Source organism: Muscardinus avellanarius (genome assembly GCF_963383645.1).
Source record: "Muscardinus avellanarius genome assembly, chromosome: 19".
In the NCBI taxonomy this organism is placed as follows: Eukaryota; Metazoa; Chordata; class Mammalia; order Rodentia; family Gliridae; genus Muscardinus; species Muscardinus avellanarius.
In genome coordinates, this window is record NC_137805.1 from 30,924,661 (window position 1) to 30,943,594 (window position 18,934).

Below are 18,934 nucleotides of genomic sequence, written 5' to 3' on the forward strand. Positions count from 1 at the left end.
ATTTGGGAGGCTGATATAGGATGATCGCAGATTTGAGGACAGCCTCAGCAAGTAGTAATACTCTCAACCTAGTGAGACCTTGTTTCACAACAAAAAGAAATGGGGTTGGGGTGTAGCTTGGAGGTAGAATGTCCCTGGGTTCAATCCTTAATACCCAAAAATAAAGACGAGCATGAGCCAGGTGTGGTAACACACCTGGAATCCCAGGACTTGGAGGCTGAGCTGGGAGGATTACAGGTTTGTGGCTAGCCTCAGCAATTTAGCCAGGGCATTTCAAAAATAAAAAATAAGCCAGGTGCAAGGCGTGGTGGCGCACGCTTGAAATCCCCGCGCTTGGGAGGCAGAGACAGGAGGATCGTGCAGGTTTGAAGCCAGCCTTGCTGGCTTAAGAGACTCTGTTTCCAAATAAAATATAAAATAGGTCTGGGAGTGGAGCCCCGAGCTTGGAGGTAGAAGGCTCCATCCCCAGTACCACCAAAAAAAAAAAAAAAAAAAAAAGCCAGGTGTAGTGGTGCACACCTGTTGTCCCAGTCCTTGGAGGCTGAGACAGAGGATCGCAGGTTGGAGGGCAGTCTCTGCAAGTAGTGAGACTCTCATCAATCTAGCGAGACCCTGCTTCAGAATAAAAATGAAATAAGGCTAAGGGTATAGCTCGGAGGTAGAATTCTGGGGCCGGGCGTGGTGCGCACACTTGTAATCCCAGCATTCGGGAGGCTGAGACTGGAGGATCGCGGTTCGCAGACAGCTTCAGCTACTTAGCGAGGCCCTTTGCAACTTAGTGAGACCCGGTTTCAAAATACAGAAAAAAAAATAGGGCAGGGGGTGTAGCTCAGAGGTCAAGTGCCCCTGGGTTCCATCCCCAGACCCGCCAAAAAAAAAGAATAATTCCCCTGGGTTTAATCCCCAGTAACAAATAAAAAATAAGTAGCTGGGCATAGTGGTGGCACACGCTTGTAATCCCAGCACTCAGGAGGCTGAGACAGGAGGATCCAGGTTCGCAGCCAGCCCATTGCAACTCAGGGAAACCCTGCTTCAAAATAAAGAATAAAAAATAGGGCTGGGAGTGTGACTTGGAGGTAGAATGCCCTGGGTTCCATCCCCAGTGCCGAAAAAATAAGTTAAAAAAAAGAGCTAGGTGTGGTGCATGCCTGTAATCCCAGTACTGGAGAGGCTGAGGCAGGAGGATCGCAGGTTCCAGGAAAACCTCAGCAAGCAGTGAGACTCATCAACCTAGTGAGGCCCATTTTCAAAACCTAGAGGGTATAGCTCAGAGGTAGACTGCTCCTTGTACCATCCCTGGATCCCTAGTACCATTCACACAAAAAGATAAAATTGGACTGGGGGTGTGGCTCAGAGTTAGAATGCCTTTGGGTTCAATCCCCAGTACCACAAAAAAAAAGGGGTGTGTGTGTGGACCACCTGAATGGATGACCTTCTCGTCCTCTCTTCCAGAGCGCTGCTTCCCGGCCGCAACATGCCAGCGCGCTCAGCCCCGAAGCCAGGGAGATGAGGTGGCTCAGATGGGGAAGCCCAGCTCAATGGATACAAAGTACAAGGATGACTTATTTCGGAAGTATGTGCAGTTCCACGAGGGCAGAGTGGACCCCACCCCCAGCAAGCCACGGCCGGCCAGCGCGGAGAGCCTGCGGGCGGCGGCCTCGGCCCTGCTCAGCCTGCACAAGGTGGACCCCTTTTACCGCTTCCGGCTCATCCAGTTCTACGAGGTGGTGGAGAGCGCTCTGCGCTCGCTGGGCTCCTCCAGCCTGCGGGCTCTGCACTGCGCTTTCAGCGTGCTGGAGACGGTGGGCGTCAACCTCTTCCTCTACCCGTGGAAGAAGGAGTTCCGGAGCATCAAGGTGAGGGCACGGCGTCTCCACCTCCCCGCACCCTGCACCCCTCCTGAGAGGACAGTGCCCGGCTCGCCAGCCCCCACTCTGCTCTCTGAGGCCTGCTCCCAGCAGGCCAAGTGCTGACAGGGACCTGGTGGTCCCAGTGGGGCAGGGGGTGTGGGTGAGGATTCTGAAGCTGGTTTGGCAGGGAGGGCGCGGCTCCTCTGACCTGGCCAGTTCCTCGCGCCTTCCTAGCAAGGTCAATATTCTCTTATTTATTCATTTACTTACTTGTTTTTGTGGTACTGGGGATTGAATCCAGAGGGGTTCCATCTCCAAGTTACCCCCCAGCCCTATTTTACGTTTTGAAAGCAGGTCTTGCTAGGTAGCTCCAAGTCTCCCCGGCCCAAAGGCTGGCTTTGAACCCGTAGTTCTCCTGTCTCCGCTTTCCAGGTAGTGGATTATAGGTGAATACTACTCACCTGTGCAGAGAGACATCTTCTCGGTGTTTTGGGGCATGCTGCCTGCGGTCCGACGCCTTGTTCGCCCTGCCCTCCTCTTCATGTGCAGCAGGGTCTTTGTGCCCCGGAGGGAGCCTGCGGTTTTGTCCTCGGGCGTCGGAGGGGCTGGCAGCCTCACCTTGTGGCGAGGGCGGCTCTGTCGGGCGTTTACCCCACCCCGGGGCCTGAGCAGCTTCTCTGATGCTTTCTGTTGTGTGTGGGCCGGAGACGATCCCACCTCTCTTCTGCCCTCTCCCCAGACTTACACAGGCCCCTTTGTGTACCACGTCAAGTCCACGCTGCTGGAGGAGGACATCCGAGCCATCCTCAGTTCCATGGGCTACGTGCCCGAGCTGGGCACCGCGTACAGGCTGGCCGAGCTGGTGGAGAGCGTCCAGGTGAAGATGGTCTCCTTTGAGCTCTTCCTGGCCCAGGTGGAGTGTGAGCAGATGCTGGAGATCCACGCACAGGTCCAGGACAAGGGCTACTCGGAGCTGGACGTGGTGAGCGAGCGCCGGAATAGCGCCGAGGACCCCCGCGGCTGCTCGGATGCCCTGCGGCGGCGGGCCGAGGGCCGGGAGCGCCTGACGGCCTCCATGGCCCGCGTGGCGCTGCAGAAGTCGGCCAGCGAGCGGGCAGCCAAGGACTACTACAAGCCCCGTGTCACCAAGCCCTCCAGGTCGGTGGACACCTACGACAGCTGCTGGGAGAGCCGGCGGCCACCGCTCAGAGCCTCGCTGAGCCTGCGGAAGGAGCCCGCAGCCGCGGGCGTAGCGGACGACCCGGAGGACGAGAGCGTGCGCCCGGCCTCCCTGCTGACCACGTCCAGCTCCCCGCATGGCAGCCCGGACGAATTCCCGCCCGCCTCCCCTGGCGACGGCCTCGGCCTGCTGCGTGGCACCTACTTCTCCGCTCAGGACGACGTGGATCTGTACACAGACTTGGAGCCCAGGGCCACCTACCGCAGGCAGGACGCGCTGCGGTCCGACGTGTGGCTGCTCAGGAACGACGCCCACCCCCTCTACCACAAGCGCTCGCCCCCCGCCAAAGAGCCCGCCGCCCTCTCCAAGTGCCAAAACTGCGGCCTGGCCTGCGGCTCCTCCCTCTGCCCGCGCTGTGACGGCCCGCTGGCCTGCCCTGCGGCCTCCAAGCCCGGGGCCCTCCCCAGCAAGGCCTCATCCCCTGACGGCCTGGCCCACGGGGCGCCCTTACGAGAGAAGTACTCAGGCCAGGCTCAGGGCCTCGATCGGCTGCCGCCCCTCCTCTCCAAGGCCAAGCCCTCCGCTGCCGCCGCCCCCCGCTGCGGCTTCTGCAACCGCCCCGGCGCCACCAACACCTGCACCCAGTGCTCAAAGGTCTCCTGTGACACCTGCCTCAGCGCCTACCACTACGACCCCTGCTGCAAGAAGAGTGCGCTGCACAAGTTCTTGCCCAGCCACCAGCTCAACTACAAGGCCGCCCCGTGCTCCCACCTCGTGTACAGGTAGACGCAGCCGCTGCCGCCGCCGCTCCAAGGGCTACACCCTGGCCGCCGGGGTCTCGAGTGCAGCAGCGTCCACGCATGGTCAGAAGCCAGGCCAGGCCGCGCGGGTGGCGGGAGCTGGGGCTGCACCCACCTGGGTGCCCATTAGCGACTCGTTTCAACTGCTGGCTGCTCTGTTGTCTGAGAGGGAGAGGGGCTCCGTTCAGATTCAGTTTTGCTAATCTCTCCACTCCCTGTTCGTTTTGGTTTTGGTTTTGATTTTGGTTTTTCTTTCAAGAGGTTTACATCTCTGGGGCTCTTCCAGGTGAAGCCAGCCTGGCCTGGGGGAGGCCCCCAGGCCCTCTCCCGACGCCCGCCTGGGGCTGGAGCTAGAGGCCTGTTGGCTTGTGAAATGAGCCCTCCGGCCACAGCTGGCCTCTCCAGACGGCTCACCGCAACCAGGCTCCCCGGCCAGGCGTCCCTGCGCCCCACCGCCCGCCTCCCCGGGGTCGTGGGTCAGTATTAGCCGATGTCATCGCTGCCGCCGCTGCCGGCGTGTGGTGACTGCTCCAGCACCAGACTCCGCAGCAGGACGACTTTCCTTTCTGTTGTTTGCACATGTCCCTTTTACTGTACTGTAAATAGATATTTGAGATTTATTTTTAAATAAATATTCAACTTGCTTTGTGTTTCAAAGTGGTTAAAAGTTAATTATGTAGCTATTTATAAAATGCCCTGGTTTTTAGTCTTCCAAGGAGACCCCACCTCTCCCCCTTGCTACGGGATCGTGAAGAGTCGGGCGGGGGAGGGACCGAGCCGAGTCCTCCTTCCTGAGTTGGCGGAGTCACCGTCTTCCCTCCAGTAACTACTATACACCTACCTCCGGCGTGCGTGGGGCGCCCGGTGCCAGGTCTGCGCCTGCAGGCAGGCGACCCAGCGCTGCCCCAGGACCTCAGCCTCGGTGCCCGCTGAACACAGACCTGCGCTCCACGCTTCCCGAGTTCATTTCAGAAGGAAAGCCATCGGAGCCCCCACCCTTCCACCTCGGTCCTCTTCTGTTTCCAGAACTCACCTGCAACAACACTTGTGATCTTTTTGCACTAAAAGCGGGCAGGAGCCAGCGCATGCCCAGCAGACTGACGGCCCCTCCGATACTCAGCTGAGCCTGCATGCCTCGGCCCGAAGGCCCCACTCCTGGCGTGAGTTGCCCACCTGGATTTCCCTTTGGAGGGTGCAGAGCAGGAGTAGGGCAAGAAGAACCACTTCCTTGTCAGCTATCGGGACCTCAGCCATACGTGTCTGTGCCGTGCACGGCTGGGGATCCGTGTGCGCAGGGCTTCTCCTGAGAGAGTCGCTCTCAGGCAAGTTGGGATCTGGCTGAATCCTGAGGCCACTGTGAATCTGCTGATGTTCTTCCAACTCAGTCCAGTGATTTTAAGGTTTTCCAGCTCTTCTACGGCTCTTTTTTACATATCTGGTAGGTCACCTGTAGATATACCATGTGTGTATAAAGTGGGATTTCAGCCAGCTTTACCACCAAGACCAGCCTGCCCAGGCGCGTCTCTGACGTTCTTCCTTTTCACCTTTCAGAACTGCGCTGCTGGCCCGCTCCGAGAGCGCTAGTTTTCTACATTTCCATTTCCAGGTCGCTCCAACATGACAGTAACTAACTCCCTTAGCCAACCGTGATGCCACGGAACCTGGGGTGGATGGAAGCAGGAACGACTGGGGTGTCCTGGGGAGACCGGAGCGGTGGCGCTGCCGTCAGCGCCCCGCGCGGGCGGGACCAGGAGGCCAACGCCTGCTCCCCGCCGTGTAGCTTACTGTTAGAGGGTGCTGTGATTGAGGTCGTTAAGTATATGCTGATTTGAAAATGCAGATGTTTGCATTTAATTTCTGCCAAGAGTTGAAATGTTGAGAGATTTTAAGAAGTAATAAAAGTGTCTTCCATTGTTAAATGAAGTGCGGGTTTTTTAATTTTTTGTGTATGTGGTTCTATGTGTATATGCGGTTCTAGGTGTATGTACGGTCCTGGGTGTATGTGCGGTCCTAGGTGCGTGTGCGGTCCTAGGTGTGTGTGTGGTCCTAGGTGCGTGTGCGGTCCTAGGTGCGTGTGCGGTCCTAGGTGCGTGTGTGGTCCTGTGTGTGTGTGTGTGCGGTTCTAGGTGTGTGTGCGGTTCTAGGTATATGTGTGGTTCTCTGTGTGTGTGGTTCTAGGGATTGAACCCAGGGACATTCCCATAGACTCCCATCCTTTTTTTTTTTGAAATAAGGCCTCAGCTGGGCCTGGTGGCACATGCTTGTAATCCTAGTACTTGGGAGGCTGAGACAAGGTCAGCCTCAGCAATTTGTGAGGCCTTCTGCAATTGAGTGAGACCCTATTTCAAAATAAAGAATAAAATAGAGGCCGGGCGTGGTGGCGCACGCTTGTAATCCCTGCACTTGGGAGGCAGAGACAGGAGGATCGTGCAGGTTCAAAGCCAGCCCTGCTGGCTTAAGAGACCCTGTTTCCAAATTTAAAAAAGTATAAAATAGGTCTGGGAGTGTAGCCCGAAGGTAGAAGGGTTTCTAGGAACCCCGGTACCACCAAAAAAGAATAAAATAGGTCTGGGCGTGTAGCTCAGAGGTAGAATGTCACTGACTGAGTTCCATCCCCAGTACTAAAAACAGAAAAAAGGAAAGAAAAAAGAAAGGCTGGAGCCGGGCATGGTGGGCCACACTAGTAATCCTAGTACTTGGGAGGCTGAGACAGGAGGATCAGAAATCCAAGGACAACCTCAGCAAGTAGTGAGACTCGTCAACATAGCAAAACTGTTCCAAAATAAAAATAAGGCCGGGCATGGTGGCACACACGAGTAATCCCAGTACTTGGGAGGTTGAGTCAGGAGGGTTGCAAGTTCGAGTACAGTCTCAGCAAGTAGCGAGACTCAGTAACCTAACAAGACCCTGTTTCCAAATATAAAAATTAAAAATAGGGCCAGCCCCCGCTACTTAGTGAGGCTCTCTGTAACTTTGTGAGACCCTGTTTCCAAATAAAGAATAAAAAATAGGTCTGGGGGTGTTGCTTGGAGGTAGAATGCCCCTGGGTTCTAACCCCAGTACCGAAATAAATAAAAATTAAAAAATATATATATATAAAATAGGGTTAGGGTTGTAGTTCAGAGATAGGATGCCCTTGGGTTCCATCTTCAGTGACAGAAATAAAATATATATAAATAAAAACAAGATGGGGCTGGAGATATGGCTTGGAGGTAAAATGACCCTGGGTTTAATCTTCAGTACCAAAAATAATAATAATACAAGCTGAAGAGAACAGTTCTCCCTAAGCCAAGATACACGTCAGAAGTGGCCTACCAGCCACTAAATCTTTTTTTGTGTGTGTATAGCACTGGGGATGGAACCCAGGGACATTGGGCCTCTGAGCTACATCCCCAGCCCTATTTATTTATTTATTGGTACTGGGGATGGAACCCTGGGGCCATCTACCTCTGGGCTACACTCCCAGACCTATTTTATATTTTGTTTGGAAACGGTCTCACTAAGTTGCTGAGAACCTAAGTTGCTGAGGCTGGCTTTGAACCTGCGTGATCCTCCTGTCTCAGCCTCTCAAGTGCTGGTATTACGAGCGTGCGCCACCACGCCTGGCTTTATTTTTATTTTGAAACAGGGTCTCGCTACGTTGATGAGCCTCGCTACTTGCTGAGTCTGTCTTTGAACCTGTGATCTTCCTGTTTCAGTCTCCCAAATGCTGGGATTATAAGGTGTGCCATCACGCCCAGCTCAGCCCCGGCAATTTAGTGAGACTCTCAGCGACCTCGTGAGAACGTTTCAAACAAAAACTAAAAAAGAACTGGGTTAGCCGGGCGTGGAGGCGCACGCTTGTCATCCCCGCGCTTGGGAGGCTGAGACAGGAGGATTGCACACGTTCGAAGCCAGCCTCAGCTACTGAGTGAGGCTCTCAGCAACTTAGTGAGACCCTGTCTCCAAATAAAGTATAAAATAGGTCTGGGAGTATAGCCCGGAGGTAGAGAGTCTCTGGGTTCCACCCCCAGTATCACCAAAAAAAAAGAAAAAAGAACTGGGTTTAGCTTGGTGGTAAAATGCCCCTGAATTCAATCCCCAGTACAACAAAAAAAGAGAAAGAAAAAGAAACAGGGTCTCACTAAATTGCTGGGGCTGGCCTTGAACCTGTAACCCTCCTGTCTCAGCTTCCCAAGTACTGGGGTTATAGGCATGCGCCACCACACCTGGCTCCAGTTTTTTTTTTTTTTTTTGGTGAGAATATTTGAGAGACGTGATGTACAGAATGTTGAGTTCTAAGCCAGGCATGGTTAGTGAGACTCTATTCCTATTTTTATTTTCTCACTATTTTAGTAGTGAGACTCTCATCAACCTAGCAAGACACTGTTTCCAAATAAGAAATAAAAGCGGGGTGGGGACATAGCTGGAAGGTAGACTGCCCCTGGCTTCAAGCTGCAGCACGTGTGTACACACACACACACACGTTGAGCACTTACCCTTGGAGTGTTTGTTTTTTGGCATTGGGGATTGAACCCAGGTGGGTTCCACCTTTGAGCTACACCCCTAGCCCTATTTTATTTTATTTTTTATTTTGAAACGGTTTTGCCAGGTGTGGTGGCACACGCTTGTCATCCCAGCTTTTGGGAGGCTGAGACAGGAGGATTGTGGTTCATAGCCAGCCTCAGCTACTACTTAGTAAGACTCTTTGCAACTCAGTGAAACCCTGCTTCAAAATAAAGAATAAAAAATAGGGCTGGGGTGTAGCTCAGAGGTAGAATGCCCCTGGGTTCCACCCCCAGTACTGCAAAAAAAAAAAAAAAAAGAGGGTCTCGTTAAGCTGTTGAGGTTGGCCTCAAACCTGACATCCTTCTGCCTCCCAAGTAGCTGGGATTACAGGCATGCACCACTGATCCTGGATCCCTTTGAGATATTAACAGTTGTAATGGCTTCTCCTTCCTACTTAGATCCATTACTTCACTACAAGTTACAAAATGGAGCCATACCAATTTTATTATTTTATCTTTGTTTTAGCAACTGGAATACATCTGTAAAAAGAAATTTCCTGGGCGTGGTGGCACAGGTTTGTAATCCCAGTATTAGGGAGGCTAAGACAGGATCGCGGTTCGTGGCTAGCCTCAGCTACTTAGGCCCTCCGCAACTCAGTGAGACCATTTCAAAATAAAGAAAAAAAAATTGGGCTGGGGGTGTAGCTTGAATGTAGAATGCCTAGTACTGGAAAAAATAAAGTTCTTGCTAGAAGAAACTAGCAAGAAAGGAAATCTGGACGTGCCCTGGGGCTGCTCGACACCCTCCCCAGGCTCAGCCGCGGAGCAACCTAGTCAAGGCAGCCTGCGGCTTCCCACCCTCTGATCGCTAGCGTCCCTGACACCCCAGCGTTGCGCGGACACTCACACGGTCCTCACTGTGGTCAGGGCCCCTCCAAGTCCAGGCCCGGCCAGAGCTCCGGAGCCCGCAGCGCCCGGGGACTCCTGGTGCTGAGGCGGGAGGCGCTCAGGGCTCGGCCCGGCTGGGTCTCCTCTCTGTCACACACGCTGTTTGTGGTGTTATCATAAGCAACTTCAGATGCCTTTGGAAGTACGGGGGGGGGGGGCATACAATCCAGCCGGACCCCCACACACGACGCTATGGCCTCCCCACAGAGGACGCCGTGGCCCCCCCGCTGTGTGTCGGCTCAGTGGGGATCAGGGCGTCCTACCTCAGCTCTGCCCCCAATCCTTAAAAAAAAAAAATTTTTGTTTTGTTTTGAAACAGTGTCTTACTAGGTTGCTGAGTCTTGCTAAATTGTTGAGACCAGCTGGGTGTGGTGACAGACACCTTTTTTTTTTTTTGGTGGTACTAGGGATGGAACCCCAATGGCATTCTACCTCCGAGCTACACCCCCAGCCCTATTTTTTTACTCTTTATTTTGAAACAGGGTCTCACTGAGTTGCAGAGGGCCTCACTAAGAGCCAGGCAGGTGGCACATGCTTGTAACCCCAGCACTCAGGAGGCTGAGGAGGAGGATGGCAGGTGGGCTTGGGACAGGCTCTGTAAACAGTGAGACTCATCAACCTAGCGAGACCCTGTTTTAAAATAAAGATAAAATGGGGCAGGGGTATGATTTGAAGGTGCAAAGCCTCTGGGTTCATTCCCTAGTGCCACAAAAAATAGTTATGAAATAAATAAATCGAGGCTGGTCTTGATCCTATAATCCTGTCTCAGCTCTCCAAGTACTGGGATTACAGGTGTGTGCCACTCTGCCCAGCATGGTGGGTTTGCTGCCAGGCAGAGGCCAGCCAGGGCTGAGCTGCCCCCAGGCGGCCATGCCTGGGGGAGCAGAGGCAGGGATCCTGTGAAGATGTCAGCGGGGAGGTACAGCCACACCTGTGGCCGGGCTGCATCACCCACCCAGGGGCGGGCACCAGGCCTGGGCCGGCCTCACCCTGAGCCCCCACGGCTGGCCACTGGCTTTGCAGGTGGGAGGCTGGGTGGGCGCAGGGCTGAGTGAGTCCAGGTGCAGGATGGAGTGCCTGCAAGGCCACGTGAACAGAACATGCAAAGCAGCTCGGGCTCAGCAGCACTTTTATTTCAAAAATAAATATCCAGTGACACGACTTTTCCATCCATGTTGAATCTGAAAAATCCAGTGAGCCCACTGGGACTGGAGCAGCATGGCCCAGGCCCTCCTGTCCCAGCCGCCCCCAAAGCAGGCACAAGCCTGGCCTGAAAGCCTGCCTGACCATCTAAGCCCAAAGCTGCGTCCCAAACAAGCCTTTGTTAAAAATAAAACAACTATTTATTTATGATGCTGAGGACTGAACCCAGGGCCCATGTGTACGACACATACATTCTACCATTAAGCTATAACATCAGCTCCCCACCCAAGTACTTAAAAAAAACTTTTATTTTGAAACTAGGTCTCACTAAGTTGCTGAGGCTGGCCTTGAACCTGCAATCTTCCTGTCTCAGTCTCCCAAATCCTGGGATTACAGGCATGCAACACCAGTTTTTACCCGGCTAGAACAACCCTTTAACGATTCTGGCCATTGTGCCAGGACACTTTACACTTGGATTCTTACACACCAAGCAGCAGGGAACCCAGGCTGGCATCTTGCCAGGAAGAGGGAGGGACCTTTCCTCAATTTTACACTTAAAAATCTAAGTCAGTGGAGCAGCTCTAAGCCCAGGCCCCCCAGCTCTGTCCAGTGTGCAGGCCCACCTGGACCCGAGGCCTCAGGAGCAGGCCTCCACTGGGCCTCTGACTGGGTGTGAGGAGGGGGACCCCATGGTCTTCTGGCACCCCACCACACAAAAGGGACGCAGCAGATGAGGGCCTCTGGACCGCCATAGGCTGCCTCGCCTGCTGCCCGCCAGGCCTGGTCAACATCCCCCAAGGGCCTCCGGGTGGCTGGCCTGGGGCAGGCTGAGGGTTTCCGCCCTGCCCCCGGGCTGAGCAGCAGCTGAGGGAACCCGCTGGCGCTCAGCACCTCCATCTGGGACTTGGGAAAGGCCACTTCCTTCCTTCATGCTGGAGGTGAGCTCGTCCTGAGGGCCCACGCTGGACCGCGGGGTTGCGGAAGGCCTGCGAATCACCCCACAAAGTGGCTTGGACTCACGAGGTCTGCGGCCCTTGGGGCAGGGCCTCACCCTGCCTACAGGGCTGGGGTCCCCCAGGTCACCCCAACTGCCTCACTCTAAAGTAATTCCCTCTGCACACTACAGCTCTCTTGTCCCTTAGCCTAGACTTGAAATATGCAGGAAGAAATGGCAAAACTGGACTTTTTATATCTTTTACACCTTTACCGCTCCCTAATGATAGCGTTATTAGGTATGCCAAAGGTAACAGCAATACTCCAGATGTCAGGCAAAGACGGTGCAAAAATCCACCTGAGAAGCTGACCTCCAGGGCCTTCTGTTTGCTGGAGGCCAAGTAGATCACCCCGGGGTCAGGGGGGGCCTCTCGAGGCTGCTAGACCCTGCTCAGCCAGCAGGGGGCAGAGGAGGCCCACAGGAGACCCAAGTAGACCCAGGCCGGGGTGGAGCGGCCCAGTAAAGCCTGGGTCCCTCCTTCCCACCAGAGTCCCACCTGCTTTGCGATGCAGCCTTTCCCTAGTCTCAACAGGGGAGGCTGGGGTGTGACGTGGCTGGGCACTAGACCTGGTGGTCTCAGGATCTGAACTGAGAAGAGCCCAACTCTTCGTTGCTTAATCTATGAATTTAAGATTAAAAAGAGAAAGCGTAATCCCAGTACCTGGGAGGCTGAGACAGGAAGACCGCAGGTTCGAGGCCAACCTCAGCTAGTGAGGCCCTCTGTAATTTAGTGAGACCTGTTTCAAAATAAAGAATACAAATAGAATTGCGGGTGTAGCTCTGAGGTAGAATGCCCTTAGGTTCGATCCCCAGTTACCACATACACACACACAGGAAAGAAACGAAGGAAGAAAAAAGAAAGAGAAAGAAATCTTGGCAAGTCATTGATCTCACAAAGCAACCTAGTCTCTGAGGGCAGTCCGGGGACAAAGGGGGCCAGTTGGGGGCTGGCTGTGAGAACTGCCCGGCCCCAGACCCCCACCTCCCTGAGGGAGGCACAGGCCTCTTCTTCCACAGAAGAAAGCAGCAGAGACCAAAGCCACAGGGCACCAGGGCGGCTGGAACAGAGAGAAGACCAGATCGTGCAAATTTACTTTTCATGCATAAAGCATCTGCGGGCTTCCTGCCCACCTGACCTCCCTGACGGCCTCGGGCAGCGAGAGGTGTTAGGGCCTCCCAGGCCTGGATCCAACCCCACAGGGCCGGAGTCAGTTCCTTCTGACATCCAGAGCCACTCTGCCTGAAGCAGAAGACAGACGTGAAGTGTGTGTGCGTGCAGCCCAGGGCCAGCGTGGCGCCCTGAGAGCCTTGGTCCGGGCTCCAGCTGGGGCCCAGGCGGCTGTGAAAGGGCGGGCCTCTGGGCAGTGCCCCACCCCGAGCCGCAGGGAAGCCGGGCCTAGGGCGTGCCTGCGGGCATGAGTGGATGCGGGAGCCTGCCATGTGGCCAGGTGGGTGCGGTAGGGCAGAGCCCGGGGCCCTTGGCCTTGCCGCTGGACTTCAGCACGGGTCACTGGGAGCGAGCCCAAGATGGTAGAAGCTGGGGGAAGGAAAGAAGGCGGCCCCTGAGTAGCAGCGAATGTGGAGGTGGGTGAGCAGCAGGTGGACACTGTGCATCCAGGGAGGGGCCGGCTGGACCAACAGGATGCGGGAGCAGGGGCTCAGGAGATGGACGGCGGGAGGCGGCCCCGGCTCTCCAGGTGCTAAAGCGCATGGCTGGGGCTGAGCCCACGGCAGAGGCTGCCCACGTCCGCCCTGCAGCAGCTTCTCTCCCTAAAAGGCACCCCCAGGGCGGGCAGCAGTGTAAACATTCAAGCACACCCCGAAGGGCAGCAGAGGTCAAGAAAAAAGGCCCGTCTGTCTTTCTCAGCAAACACTACAGCCGAGTGTAAGGTCTCCAAGGCCGAGGGCGCTGCCGCTGGGGTCAGAATGGCTACCGCATGCCAGAGGCCTCGGGGCCACTCAGAGCGAGTGGCAGCTGCTCCCTGTGGCCCGCTGGTCAGACCCCGGGTACTAAGTGACCTCAGAAGCACCCCTGCCCGCCCCACACCCGGAGTCACGCTCGGTGGCCGGCCTCCTGTGGGCAGGATGGCTGCTCTGCCAGGCGGCAGCACGTGGATCAGGCCGTTCCGCAGGCCGAGCAGCAGCACGGGGCAGAGGCCAGCCGGTGGCGTGGGAGGACGGGCGCCCAGGACCGCTGGCTGAGAAGGCCTGGGCATTGCTCAGCTCTCACACCTGGAAGCCTGTGCACGCTCCTCCGGGCCTTGCTGGGCGTGGCGGGCACCCTCCTCAGAACAGCTCCTGCTCGTCGTCCTCGGAGCCCGAGGGGCCTTGGCGCACCTCCTCGTACCACTTGTTGGTCAGGCTCTTCATCTGGATGCGCCCATGGTGCAGGTCCTGGGGTGAGCGAGGAACACGGTAAGCCGTGTGGCAGTGGGAATGGTGGGGGCTGCTCTGGGGGGCAGCAGAGGGGTCCCTGAGACAGGGAGGGAGGAGCCGGGCTGCTGGGGGTAGAGCCAGGCCTCTGGAATCAGACACACTCGGGCTGTGTGACCGTCGTATCCCTGCCTCCTCCCCAGGGGTCATGTGGGAGAATGGCTGCTGGAGACTAAAGTGCCCCTCCCCCAGTGCAGCACAGTGACGGCCCCACCCCCTGTGGCATGGCACCCCCTGCGGCTTCATGCCATGCCAGGCTTCAGGCCAGGCCATGTCCCCAAACTAGCACCCGGGAACTGGACCATGAGCACAGGCTATCATGACAATTGTTTTCGTGGCACTGGGGATTGAACCCAGGGGTGTTCTAACTCCAAGCTACACCCCCACTCAATCTTATTTCTTATTTTAAAGAGTTCTCACTGAGTTGCAGAGGGCCTCACGAAAGAGCTGAGGCTGACTCTGAACACACAAATAAATAAATACAAATAAAAGGGCACTAGACATGGCACAAGAAGAGCCGCCACAGTCCCCGGGCCAGAGAAGCCTGCTGGCCTCTGCATCTGCCGCCTTGCCCACCTCCTGCGTCAGCCTCCGCGTGAAGAAGGGGTTCAGGTACTTGGCGTCCAGCCACAGGAAGCCCTTGAGGTCCTGCCGCCTGATGTAGTGGGCCTCGTACTCCTCCTCGGTGAGCTCCGACAGGTGCTCTGACTCGACGGTGTTGCCCTGGGAGACAAGGCGGCCAGGACGCCGTCAGCTGCCCAGCGCCATTCATTCACTCACTCATGCATTTATTCAATTTATTTTTGCAGTACTGGGGATGGAACCCAGGGACTTTCTACCTCCTGGTTACACTCCCTTTATACTTTATTTGGAAAGAGGGTCTAAGTCGCTGAGAGCCTCACTAAGTAGCTGAGGCTGGCTTCGAACCTGTGCGATCCTCCTGTGTCTTCCTGTACCATGTCTAGTGCTCTTTTATTTGTATTTATTTATGCGTGTGTTCAGAGTCAGCCTCCCAAGTAAACGTGTGCCTCCACGCCTGGCTTATTATTCTTTATTTTGAAACAGGGTCTCACCGAGTTGCAAAGGGCCCAAAGTAGTAGCTGCGGCTGTCTCAGAAGCGAGATCTTCCTGTCTCAGCCTCCTAAATGCTGGGATGGCAAGCGTGCGCCACCACGCCTGGTGAAAGGTGTGATTTTGAAACCTGTCCTGGGCCCTGGTGGATGACTCGGCACCACTGGGGAGGAGCACTGCTGGGAGAGTCTGACACGAGCCAGGCTGTATGAGGAGCACCCAAGACCGCCGAGGAAGTGACCAGTGCCAGCCCGGCCTCTGTGGCCTCGGCAGGTCCCACGACTGGCTAGCCCCTGCCCCAAAGAGGCCTGCTCCAGCGCTCACGTTCCTCCACCACCTTCTCGGCAGGGCCAGAATGTGCACGCGAGCGTGTGCAGGGGTGTGCGTGCGAGTGTGCGGGGTGTGTGTAGGTGTGTGTGTGTGAGCGTGTGCAGGGGTGTGCGTGTGCGGTGTGCGCAGGGGCGCGCGGTGCCCGGCACTGACCATCTTCTCGGTCTTGCTGAGGTTCACGTCCTTCTTGCTGCGGCGGCGCGCCTTGGCGTCCTCGATGTCCACGAGGCGGATGAGGGGCATGGTGCTGCCGCCCAGCAGCAGGATGGTGAAGAGCACAATGACGATGGTGGTGGTGCCGATAAGCTGCCGCTTCTCCATGGGCTCCAGGTCCAGGTGCAGGCTCAGGGCGTAGGGGATGGCGCCCCGCAGGCCTGGGGCAGCGGGGAGTCAGCAGGAGGGGACCCCGGGTGGCCCCAGCACCCAGGTGCGTGGGCGGGGCTGCTCCTCCCCCCGCTCGGCAGGCTGGCTGGGCCACAGCGCCTGGGTGTGCCAGGCCTCGCTGCCCATGGCTCACAGCGCTGGCTGCACCCTCCAAGGTGAGGCTGAGCCAGGTACCAGCGGCCTGCCTGGGCCGTCTGCCTGGTGGCCTGTGCCGAGGACTCCCCTGTGGGGCCCTGGCCGCCTGGTGTGGTGAGCAGCACTGGGGCAGCTCCTCCCTGCCAGCTGTCCGGCTTCCCGGTGCCACAGGGCCGGCAAGGGCTCTGGCCTCAGGCTCTGTGGTGGGGGCTCTGGCCTCCCTCAGCCTCTGTGGTGGGGCTCTTGTGGTGGGGGCTCTGGCCTCAGGCTCTGTGGTGGGGCTCTGGCCTCAGGCTCTGTGGTGGGGGCTTTGGCCTCAGGACGGACTCACCACTGAACCACATGATGAACATCATCTTCGGCGTGATTTTGTGGTCACGGAAGAAGTTCAGGAGGTAGGAAAGAGGGAAAATGTTGACCGCTCGGCCGAACAGTACGAGCACCTGCGAAGAGCGACACTGTGAGCCTCGGGAGACAGGCTTCTCCTAGCTGGCCCGCCTCGGTGGAAAGCCCACGCACGCAGCAGGCAGGGGGCCAGCGCGGGGCTGCTGCAGCCGGCGAAAGCCTCGTGCGCGGGACTGGCAAGCCCGACAGCAGCAAGAGGGCAGCAGAGGCCCTGAGCAGCACCAGAGTCCGCGCAGGCCTTCCCTGCGGGTGGGTGAGCGCTGCTGCTGCTGCAAGGGGAGGGAAGGGGCGTGGCTAGCGAGGGGGCGTGGCGAGCGGGGCGTGGCGAGCGCGCGGGGGGGGGGGGGATCCTGGGGGCCACCGCACAGCCCCGCTACCCTCTAAACCAAAGAAAAGCGCAGGCACAGCCTAGCCATGGCTGTGGTTGCTCCCATTTCCAAAGGCATATCGGTCTTAACAAATACAGCTTTATGGGGTTGGAGATGTAGTTATGTAAAGTTTAAATCTTATTTGAGTGGAATCTTAGGGAAAAAAAATTTTTTTCTTTTTGCAAAGCTGGGTATTGAACCCAGGGGCATTCTAGCTCTGAGGTATACCCCAGCCCTATTTTTTTTTTCTTTATTTTTTTTTTCTTTTTTTTGGTGTGTGAAATGGGATAGAATCCAGGGGCTTTCTACCTCTGAGCTACACCCCCAGCTCTATTTTTTATTCTTTATTTTGAGACAGTCTCACTGAATTGCAAAGAGCCTCACTCAGTACTGAGGCTGGCCAATAAACATGATATTCCCATCTCAGCCTCCCGAATGCTGGGATTACAAGTGTGCGTCACCACGCCTGGCTGCCCTATTTTTTTTTTAATTCTTTATTTTCTCTCTCCCTCTTCCCCCCCCCCATCCACCCCCCACGGTACTAGGGATAGAACCCAGGAGCCTTCTACTTCTGGGCTACACTCCCAAATCTATTTTTTTTTTTTTTTTTTTTTTTTGCGGGTCTGGGGATGGAACCCAGGGGCATTCTACCTCCGAGCTACACCCCACAGCCTTATTTTTTATTCTTTATCTTGAAACAGGGCCTCACTAGGTTGCAAAGGGCCTAAGTAGTAGCTGAGGCTGTCTGCGAACCGTGATCCTTCTGTCGCAGCCTCCCAAATGCTGGGATTACAAGCGTAAGCCACCATGCCCAGTCTATTTTTATATTTTATTTGGAAATGCTCTCAATGAATTGCTGAGAGCCTCACTGAGTAGCGAAGGCTGGCTTTAAATCTGCTAGATCCTCCTGTCTCAGCCTCCCAAGTACTGGGATTATAAGCATGCACCACCATGCCCTGCTTCTATTCTTTATTTTGAAACAGGGTCTTTCTAAGTTGTAGAGGGCCTTACCATAAGTAGCTGAGGCTGATTGCAAACCTGTGATCCTCCTGTCTCAGCCTCCCAAAAACTGGGATTACAAGCATGTGCCACCACACCCAACTTGGTTTATACTTTTATTTATTTATTTAATTATTTTGCGGTACTAAAGATGGACCCTAGGGGCATTCTATATCTGAGCTACACCCCGGCCCTATGTTTTATTCTTTATCTTCAAACAGGGTCTCACTGAGTGGCAAATACATAGCTGAGGCTGCCTGCGAACCGCGATCCTCCTGTCTCAGCCTCCTGAGAACTGGAATTACAGGCCTGCACCACCATGTCTGGCTTATTTTTTGTTCTGAGTCCCGGGCTGGCTAGGTTGCTGAGAATCACACCATAATGCTGAATCTGTCCTCAGATCAGTGATCCGCTTGTCTCAGCCTCCCGAGTACTGGGATTACAGGCGCGTGCCACCATGCCCACCTTAATTTTTACATTTTAGAGGAAACCATAACATTCAAATCCACTGGAAAAAATAAAACAGTAGTCCTTTTCCAGAGCTCTGACTGACTGAATTCCATCCCTTTCTCTTATTATGAGTTTGTGGGGTGTTTTTTAAAACAAAAAAGACTTTTAAACAGGAGAGTCTATGTAGCTGTTGACCTCGAACAGTTAACAGTTACATAAATGAATCCAGAACACATGGTTATTGATCTACAAATAAGTAATTAAATAAATTAAAAAAAAAAAGAGAATCACTTACTATGCACCAGATGACAAAGGAGATTTCAAACTTGTGAGGAAAACTGAAGATGGACAGGCCAAGGAATGCAAACACGCACGTCTCTGAAACAGACCGGAGGGCGGAGGATGCTCAGCCCAGCCGTCCCCGCCAGGGGGCCGAGCTGCAGGCTGGCAGTGCCGGGAACCACGGCCCGTGGGCCCCACCGCGGGTGTGTGGTCAACTCTGTGCTTACATTCTCCTCTCTCTCTCCTCTCTTTCTCTCTCCCTCTCTCCTCTCTCTCTTTCTCTCTCTCTCTGTACTGGGGATTGAACTCAGGAGGGTTCTATCTCTGAGCTACACCCCAACCCTATTTTATGTTTTATTCTGAAACAAGGTCTCACTAAGTGGCAGAGGGCCTCACTACATTGCTGAGGCTGTCCTCAAACCTGCGATCCTCCTGTCTCAGCTTCCAAGTCCTGGGATTCCAGGCCTGCGCCATCACGTCCGGCCCCGGCTCTTTCTCTTTCCTGTCACACAGGCAGCACGCCCCTGCTATTCAGAATTTCCCAGTGTAATGACTGGACTGTCAAACACTTATAAATAAACACTGTCCCACCCGGGAAAGAGATAAACATATGAATCTGCCCATTTGCTGAACACTGTGATTAGCAAAGGTCCCGGCAGTGGCAAAGATTCGGAG

The 18,934-nt window shown here is 55.3% G+C and overlaps 2 protein-coding genes across 3 annotated transcripts in view; one reads left to right on the forward strand and one right to left on the reverse strand.

The window, feature by feature from the left end:
• Positions 1-1,520: 1,520 nt before the first annotated feature.
• Positions 1,521-3,816, forward strand: SPATA2 (spermatogenesis associated 2; the record flags this gene model as incomplete). The annotated part of the gene is made up of 2 exons (XM_080716027.1): positions 1,521-1,856; positions 2,590-3,816. 2 exons carry the CDS (start codon positions 1,521-1,523, stop codon positions 3,814-3,816), a joined length of 1,563 nt encoding a protein of 520 aa, XP_080572153.1.
• A 9,872-nt stretch (positions 3,817-13,688) lies between these two features.
• Positions 13,689-18,934, reverse strand: part of SLC9A8 (solute carrier family 9 member A8) — a gene marked incomplete at its 3' end in the record, with an annotated part of 46,254 nt that continues 41,008 nt past the window's right edge. For both annotated transcript variants that reach the window (XM_080716763.1, XM_080716764.1), the window contains 5 exons: positions 18,273-18,355; positions 16,087-16,198; positions 15,390-15,610; positions 14,412-14,558; positions 13,689-13,796 (listed from right to left, as the gene is read on the reverse strand). In XM_080716763.1, coding sequence (XP_080572889.1) covers positions 13,689-13,796; positions 14,412-14,558; positions 15,390-15,610; positions 16,087-16,198; positions 18,273-18,355 — 671 coding nt within the window. The remainder of the gene's footprint in view (positions 13,797-14,411; positions 14,559-15,389; positions 15,611-16,086; positions 16,199-18,272; positions 18,356-18,934) is intronic.